Source organism: Oncorhynchus keta, chromosome 23, assembly GCF_023373465.1.
Source record: "Oncorhynchus keta strain PuntledgeMale-10-30-2019 chromosome 23, Oket_V2, whole genome shotgun sequence".
NCBI lineage: Eukaryota > Metazoa > Chordata > Actinopteri > Salmoniformes > Salmonidae > Oncorhynchus > Oncorhynchus keta.
The window spans coordinates 20,030,885-20,040,215 of record NC_068443.1 but is presented as its reverse complement, the minus strand read 5'-3'; the positions used below and the strand labels follow the sequence as shown (position 1 = coordinate 20,040,215).

General features: G+C 40.7%; 1 protein-coding gene across 1 annotated transcript; it reads right to left on the bottom strand.

Moving 5' to 3' along the window:
* Positions 1-6,870: 6,870 nt before the first annotated feature.
* gbx1 (gastrulation brain homeobox 1) lies at positions 6,871-9,188 on the bottom strand. Its single transcript, XM_035799253.1, has 2 exons — positions 8,559-9,188; positions 6,871-7,910 (listed from the first exon to the last, which is right to left on the bottom strand). The coding sequence occupies exons 1-2, from the start codon at positions 9,004-9,006 to the stop codon at positions 7,396-7,398; spliced, it is 963 nt and encodes a 320-aa protein (XP_035655146.1). The 5' UTR covers positions 9,007-9,188; the 3' UTR covers positions 6,871-7,395.
* Positions 9,189-9,331: the final 143 nt, after the last annotated feature.

The window sequence follows — 9,331 nt, the reverse complement described above, 5'->3', positions numbered from 1 at the left end:
CTCATGGCTCTATTTCAAGTTGTGTTCTCAGAATGTTCTGAGAACATTAAGAAACAACGTTCTTCTGTTGGAATTTCTGTAAATCTGCATACGTTTTCTGCAGGTTTCCTGATGGTTCTATTTAAAGGCATGTTCTAAGAATATTCAGAGAATGTTAAGAAACAGATAACACAACAGCAGTAGGTTTGATTACCAACAACAACATTGTTGTGAAAAAGGCGCAACAGAGTCTCTTCAACCTCAGGAGGATGAAGAAATGTGGCTGTCACCTAAAACCCTCAAAAACTTTTATAGACGCACAATTGAGAGCATCCTGTCAGGCTGCATCACCGCCTGGTAGGGCAACTGCACCGCCCATAACCACAGGGCTCTCCAGAGGGTGGTGCGGTCTGCACAACACATCACCTGGGGCAAACTACCTGCCCTCCAGGACACCTACAGCAGCCGATGTCACAGGAAGGCCAAAAAGATCATCAAGGACAACAACCACCCAAGAAACTGCCTGTTCAGCCCGCTACCATCCAGAAGGCGAGGTCAGTACAGGTGCATCAAAGCTGGGACCGAGAGACTGATAAATAGCTTCTATCTCAAGGCCATCAGACTGTTAAACAGCCCTCACTAACACAGTGAGGCTGCTGCCTACATACAGACTTGAAATCATTGGCCACTTTAATAAATGGATCACTAGTCACTTTAATAATGCCAATTTAATAATGTTTACATACAGTGGGGAGAACAAGTATTTGATACACTGCCGATTTTGCAGGTTTTCCTACTTACAAAGCATGTTCAGGTCTGTAATTTTTATCATAGGTACACTTCAACTGTGAGAGATGGAATCTAAAACAAAAATTCATGAAATTACATTGTATGATTTTTAAGTAATTAATTAGCATTTAATTACATGACGTAAGTATTTGATACATCAGAAAAGCAGAACTTAGTATTTGGTACAGAAACCTGTTTGCAAGTACAGAGATCATACGTTTCCTGTAGTTCTTGACCAGGTTTGCACACACTGCAGCAGGGATTTTGGCCCAATCCTCCATAGAGACCTTCTCCAGATCCTTCACATTTCGGGGCTGTCGCTGGGCAATACGTACTTTCAGCTCCCTCCAAATATTTTCTATTGGGTTCAGGTCTGGAGCCTGGCTAGGCCACTCCAGGACTTTGAGATGCTTCTTACGGAGCCACTCCTTAGTTGTCCTGGCTGTGTGTTTCGGGTCGTTGTCATGCTGGAAGACCCAGCCACGACCCATCTTCAATGATCTTACTGAGGGAAGGAGGTTGTTGGCCAAGATCTCGCGATACATGGCCCCATCCATCCTCCCCTCAATACGGTGCAGTCATCCTGTCCCCTTTGCAGAAAAGCATCCCAAAGAATGATGTTTCCACCTCCATGCTTCACAGTTGGGATGGTGTTCTTGGGGTTGTACTCATCCTTCTTCTTCCTCCAAACACGGCGAGTGGAGTTTAGACCAAAAAGCTCTATTTTGTCTCATCAGACCACATGACCTTCTCCCAATCCTCTTCTGGATCATCCAAATGGTCATTGGCAAACTTCAGACGGGCCTGGACATGCGCTGGCTTGAGCAGGGGGACCTTGCGTGCGCTGCAGGATTTTAATCCATGACGGCGTAGTGTGTTACTAATGGTTTTCTTTGAGACTGTGGTCCCAGCTCTCTTCAGGTCATTGACCAGGTCCTGCCGTGTAGTTCTGGGCTGATCTCTCACCTTCCTCATGATCATTGATGCCCCACGAGGTGAGATCTTGCATGGAGGCCCAGACCGAGGGTGATTGACCGTCATCTTGAACTTCTTCCATTTTCTTATAATTGCGCCAACAGTTGTTGCCTTCTCACCAAGCTGTTTGCCTATTGTTCTGTAGCCCATCCCAGCCTTGTGCAGGTCTACAATTTTATCCCTGATGTCCTTACACCGCTCTCTGGTCTTGGCCATTGTGTAGAGGTTGGAGTCTGTTTGATTGAGTGTGTGGACAGGTGTCTTTTATACAGGTAACGAGTTCAAACAGGTGCAGTTAATACAGGTAATGAGTGGAGAACACGAGGGCTTCTTAAAGAAAAACTAACAGGTCTGTGAGAGCCGGAATTCTTACTGGTTGGTAGGTGTTCAAATACTTACGTCATGCAATAAAATGCAAATGAATTACATAAAAATCAAACAATGTGATTTTCTGGATTTTTGTTTTAGATTCCGTCTCTCACACTTGAAGTGTACCTATGATAAAAATTACAGACCTCTACATGCTTTGTAAGTAGGAAAACCTGCAAAATCGGCAGTGTATCAAATACTTGTTCCCCCCACTGTATATTGCTTTACTCATCGCATATGTATTTACTGTATTTTATACCATCTACGACCTCTTGCCTATGCTGCTCGTCATTGCCCATCCATATACAATGGGGCAAAAAAGTATTTAGTCAGCCACCAATTGTGCAAGTTCTCCCACTTAAAAATATGAGAGAGGCCTGTAATTTTCCTCATAGGTACAGACAAAATGAGAAAAAAATCCAGAAAATCAGATTGTAGGATTTTTTATGAATTTATTTGCAAATTATGGTGGAAATAAGTATTTGGTCACCTACAAACAAGCAACATTTCTGGCTCTCACAGACCTGTAACTTCTTCTTTAAGAGGCTCCTCTGTCCTCCACTCGGTAACTGTATTAATGGCACCTGTTTGAACTTGTTATCAGTATAAAAGACACCTGTCCACAACCTCAAACAGTCACACTCCAAACTCCACTATGGCCAAGACCAAAGAGCTGTCAAAGGACACCAGAAACAAAATTGTAGACCTGCACCAGGCTGGGAAGACTGAATCTGCAATAGGTAAGCAGCTTGGTTTGAAGAAATCAACTGTGGGAGCAATTATTAGGAAATGGAAGACATACAAGACCACTGATAATCTCCCTCGATCTGGGGCTCCATGCAAGATCTCACCCCTTGGGGTCAAAATGATCACAAGAACGGTGACAAAAATCCCAGAACCACACGGGGGGACCTAGTGAATGACCTACAGAGAGCTGGGTCCAAAGTAACAAAGCCTATCATCAGTAACACACTACGCCGCCAGGAACTCAAATCCTGCAGTGCCAGACGTGTCCCCCTGCTTAAGCCAGTACATGTCCAGGCCCGTCTGAAGTTTGCTAGAGAGCATTTGGATGATCCAGAAGAAGATTGGGAGAATGTCATATGGTCAGATGAAACCAAAATATAACTTTTTGGTAAAAACTCAACTTGTCGTGTTTGGAGGACAAAGAATGCTGAGTTGCATCCAAAGAACACCATACCTACTGTGAAGCATGGGGGTGGAAACATCATGCTTTGGGGCTGTTTTTCTGCAAAGCGACCAGGACGACTGATCCGTGTAAAGGAAAGAATGAATGGGGCCATGTATCGTGAGATTTAGAGTGAAAACCTCCTTCCATCAGCAAGGGCATTGAAGATGAAATGTGGCTGGGTCTTTCAGCATGACAATGATCCCAAACACACCGCCCGGGCAACGAAGGAGTGGCTTTGTAAGAAGCATTTCAAGGACCTGGAGTGGCCTAGCCAGTCTCCAGATCTCAACCCCATAGAAAATCTTTGGAGGAAGTTGAAAGTCCGTGTTGCCCAGCAACAGCTCCAAAACATCACTGCTCTAGAAAAGATCTGCTTGGAGGAATGAACCAAAATACCAGCAACAGTGTGTGAAAACCTTGTGAAGACTTACAGAAAACGTTTGACCTCTGTCAAGTATTAAGAAAAACTTTTGTTATTGACCAAATACTTATTTTCCACCATAATTTGCAAATAAATTCATTACAAATCCTACAATGTGATTTTCTGGATTTTTTTGTTGTCATTTTGTCTGTCATAGATGAAGTGTACCTATGATGAAAATTACAGGCCTCTCTCATCTTTTTAAGTGGGAGAACTTGCACAATTGGTGTCTGACTAAATACTTTTTTGCCCTACTGTATTTATATGAATATATTGTTATTCCTTTACTTAGATGTGTGTATATTAGGTAGTTGTTGTGGAATTGTTAGATTACTTGTTAGATATTGCTGCACTGTCGGAACTAGAAGCACAAGCATTTCGCTACACTTGCAATAACATCTGCTAACCATGTGTATGTGACCAATACAATTTGATTTGATTCGATTTGAACAATGTTCTTCTGTGGGAATTTAAGTACTTCAGCATAACACTTTCTTCAGGTTTCCTCATGGATCTATGTTCTCAGAACATTAAGAAAACTTTCCATAAAAACCACAAGAAAATATTAGTAACGTTTAAATAACTTTCAAATAATGTTATTTAAAAACATATACATTGCTTTCTCAGCGGCAACAAAACTCTACCTTGTTAAGTGTGCCCAGGTGTGTTGGCCATGCCCACTAATTGGCCACACCTGATGTTAATGAGTGCTTGCTTCTTTTTTTTTTTACATGGGGTCTGTTTGAATAGACTAACATCAACAGCTTTGTATGAATTAAAAACACATGGTATGCTAGCTCCATCCTGGTGTCGCAGTGGACTAATTAAACAAATAGAACAAACGATCATATGTTGGATTCTCACTGATGCCATATCACAATAAAAAATGTGTTTGCATGATTAATGCCCAAGCAAATGAATGTCCATGTGTCCACTCTGTGCTTGGAGTTCAACACAGTTAATTAAGCGAGCAGTGTTATTAAAAGTCCTATTGAAACATGTCCTCAGAACGTTAATTCATTACTTTCAAATAACCTAGATTTTCTGTTCTCAGAACGTTAATAAGACCTCCCAGGAAAACTTTCAGGGAACCATAGTCAAACGTTCTCAGAACTCCCTGCAAACTAAAAATATACCTTCCTAGAACAGGCAAAATGTTCACTTCCATTCTTAGAATGATTAATAAATGTTCAGTTTTACTGGTCAGGATAATTATGGCTCCGTTTCCAGACCCAAGGGGAAACCAAAAACGTCCCACAACTTCCAAGGAACCAAATGTGCTAGCTGGATACACATCCAGGTAGTACATTTTAACAATACACCTATAGGGTTTTGCTTTAGTGTCCTTAAGTGGCACATAACATTTCAAGGAGTGATATGACAGAGTAAATTATATTTTTGTCATATGATGATGCATGATGTGACGTCCACTTTGTTTGAATAGTGTCGGAATAGGCTTAGCTCACTGTAACGTCTTGGGTGTGTCCATGCATCCCCACGCTAAATCTGTTCTGTTCCCTCAATTAGCAGCTAAGCACTAGAACACACACCAAACATTCTGGCGTCATTCGAGGTCGGGACTCTAAAATCATTCAACCTCGACCCACAACTGTCAGCTCTGGCATTGTCTATTTGAAGTCGGAAATTAATTAGTCAAAGCAATTGTTTTTAATTTACAATAGGCTAATATTGTATTATATTTCGTTTAAATATTATCATATTATCTCTTCACTTATTTCCGCTATACCTAATCTGTATTGTCATGATTTAGTTGACTTCAACATGACAGCATAATGCAAAAGCAGGTGTCGCTAATTAGCTTAATTTATTGACTCAAATATCGCGCTTGATAATTTCGTGGACCTGTGTGGGATCAGTTATTCGAACAGGGAGTAGGTCTACCTGAGATAACATCTTCTGAGATAAGATCTGGGGGAAAATATTTTATAACGTTTTCAGCACGTGTAGTAACCGACACAAGCCTATATATAGCCTAAAATAAATTGGTTTTACAGGTGCACCAGTAACAAATATTTGCTAGCTTTTTTCACGTTCTATTTGTGATTTTTATGACTTGTTCTTAGGTTTGAAATGGATGGAAATGGATCTATACTTGAATACAAAATGAATTACATACACATCAAAATACGTTTAACATGAATCTGTAGCGATCAAATGAAGTTGCAGCTGTGAAAATGTATTCTGTATTCCTGAGTTGCTTATATACATAAAACACACATACACACACACACACACACTGTTCAGTGTTCATCCTCCCTGGTCTGGTCTCCTCAACTCCTATAAGGATGTATGTTTTGACCGTTCTAATGGCGCTCCATCACTCCACCTCGAGACAACATGCCCTCCTAAAGATAACTGCTGCTTCCAGTCACAAAACCCTCGTCTGTTCTCTCCTTTATCTCTGTCTGCTTAATGAGAACCTTCATTGAATGTATATCATCAACGCCTAGATAGGGCGAACTGCTGGACTTTGCACACAGTAGGTGAAGTGGAATATGATTTAGTATTCAGTAGTATCAGTCGTCCAATTATGTCGCTAATCCACTCACGCTAATCCACTCACGTTTGTATTTTTTCAAGACCTACAATATCATTACATTGCAAACTCATCCAGGCCTACAGTGTGCAAAAAATGTCTTCATATTCATGCCAGATATTACATAGGTATACAATACAGACGTTTTATTTACTTACTATCTGAAATCAATTATATCAGATTATTAATGCCTATTTTACAAAGCAAAACAACTTTTGAGATTGAGATAATATATGAGAATTTCCATAACTATTATGAATATGTGTATTATAATCAATTATCAATTATATTATTCCAAATTGTTTTATTATTTGTTTATTGTTATAGTTCACTTCAAGTTTTAGTAGGCTATTAAAATACAGTGTCATGTAATAGCCTAGTGGTATTTTACTTAATGAATGCGAGGAAAATATATTCTATAGAAAGATAGCTCACTGTTAATTTTCTGAGAGCAGACAGATGCTATATATAAAGCACAAATCACCATCTCTAAAACTATGGCTAAAACAGCAATCATAATGCATTTAGATACATACCTTTAATATACATGGATTTAATAAGTCAATATACTTTACAGTATTTCCTTGTTTGGTTATTTATTTTTCTTCACATATTTTTTTTCTCTCACAAACAACTGGCGAATACAGTTCTTACAGTAGTCTACCAAAAATGAAAACTTTGTAAGGTACATGCAACATGTGATCAACGAAACGATACCAAATACAACAAGTTTGAAATAGCTTCACCGAATGAAGCACATGCAGATAATAAACAGAACATTTATAGGCCCTAGATATAAATATTTTAGAAAATAATGTTTACAATCTCATTTCATAGTGGCTGTCTGTGTCACCCGACACATAATATTTACAAATGTACAAACAATAAATAAAACATGATATCATATTTGACAAATTCATTAATCTGCCAAGCGATAACATGATATCATGTTGTCAAGTTAATCGGACATTATGTCTCTTGTGATGTAAAAAGTAATCTTGCTGACCAAAAAATGCCATCCCTTTTTGTGCTTCATGCATTTAACAACCCTGAACTTTCTTTTGTCAGAATTAATGTCAGTTTCTTTTTTAAAGTTTAGGCCAGGATAGTTCATCATGGCCTTGTTTGCTCTATCTGTTGGTGTTGACTCCTCACCGCAAACCTGTTGACGTGCACTGGAATGGGGACCACAATTTTGGGGTTTCTCACAGGCTCTCCCGACCTGTTATTGACGTTTCCCGCTTTGATTCTTTTCCATTTGGCCCTACGATTCTGGAACCAAATTTTGACCTGCACCTCGCTCAATTTAAGTGCGTGTGCTATTTGAGAGCGTTCGGTGAGCGAAAGGTACTTTTTACAATGAAATTCCTTCTCAAGTTCAAGTAGCTGCTCGCTTGTAAAAGCTGTCCGTCTTCTTCTGCTCTTTCCTGCTGAGCTTCCTGGCGGTAATGCTTCCTGTGACCCGGGTTTTAGTTTACTCTTTTGGGATAAAGAACCACAGTTGTTCCCATCGGAGAAGCTTTCGTTCTCGCTGTCGACGGCAGAGCTGTCATCTCGGTCACTGCAAACTGCGTCTGCTGATTTCAGGTCAAACTTCTCATCATCAGAGCTGTACAATTTAGTCTCACCTAAAAAGTGACAATGAAGAAAGACAACATATATTACAACCAGTTATGTTCAGCCAACACTTTTACCTCACAAATGCACATTAGGCATTTATCACTTTAAAAATTCAGAGACATTGTCTTGGCCACATAGGCCTCTAAAATGAAAATGGAATAGGCATGTTGGAGAGTTCGTATTCTGCGGTATTTTCGTAAAAGGAAATTAGTAGGCCTATAGTGCCATTTATAACACCTGTATTAACGTAACATTGGCAAATGTCACGTTAAGTAAAAAACGGTGTAAAATTATGCCTAATGTAACAAATAGATTGAAGACAGTGTTTCACAAAATTGAGTTAGGCTACACAATTCGACTTAATACACATTTGAAAGTGTGGTTTGTCATGAAACAATGTATTTGTTGAATAGTATGTTATGATGACAATATAAGCCTTCGAAAAAGTGTGGATGGTGTCTTAAATTTCAGCATCATATTTGCCTTGGATAAACTGCGTGTAACTTTATGCTCAGCACTGAGTGTCTTTTTGTGTTGCTAAATGTCCATGCAGTCCAGTCCAAACTCTAATTTGGATGACGTTTGCGCGTTTTACGCATTTTGGTCTCAACGTGCCAATCTAACGGAAACGTATGGACACTGGGACTGGAGCTTACCTGGCATAGTTTGAAAAGTTTCCGAGAAGTTGAGTAAGTCCGATCCCTTGTCTCTTCCATGCAGATCATCTGAGTGGGGGCTCTCTATTCTCCTCGTTCCAGGGTCGGCACTTAACCGAGGTCCGGGGAGCTCTTGGGGAGGATAGAAACTATCCGGCGGATCCGAGAAACTCGGCAGTGTTGTCGTGAGAGCCACCATGGACGGCATCCCCTGTCCCAAACTCGCACAGAATGTGTTGGTAAGACGTCCGGCGAAAGATGCCAACGGCGCCAAAGGAGGTATGCCAGACGGTAAATGTGAATGAGATAAAGATTGAGGAATCATCAAGGGTCTGTACGGCATAAACATCGGGTAGCCAGTGTAGAGCAGGTGTCCCGGCCGAGGCTGCGGAGTTCCTATCAAGGAGTCGATCGAAAACGCCGTCCCTTGGCCGCCCGGTCTCTGCATTGTGAAGAAAATTGTGGCTTATTTTTTCGAAAACTCAGGCGCCCCTTCCTTCCCTCAACAAATCGCCAAACCTTGGATTCAAAGGTCGAGTGAAGTTATTAGGTCCCTTCGCTGTGATGTTATCCCGTTGACTAACCAGCTCCTCGAAACCTCCTCAAGCTTACTGAAACCTGACGCTTTCTTGTTTTGTGCCCACTCCCTGTCCCTCTATTTGTCACACACTGAGACATAAACACACGCTCTCCCCCTCTACTTCTCCCTCCCTCCACTTCAATGGGCTCTCTCCCACACGCACAGGCACACACGCACACACAGAGACACATAC

What these genes read in the sequence shown, in the direction of transcription:
- gbx1 (XM_035799253.1), bottom strand. Translation starts at nt 9,006, where the DNA reads ATGCAGAGACCGGGCGGCCAAGGGACGGCGTTTTCGATCGACTCCTTG. An exon ending in AACTTTTCAAACTATGCCAG is followed by an intron (nt 7,911 to 8,558) that starts GTAAGCTCCAGT and finishes GTCACTTTTTAG; the next exon opens with GTGAGACTAAATTGTACAGC.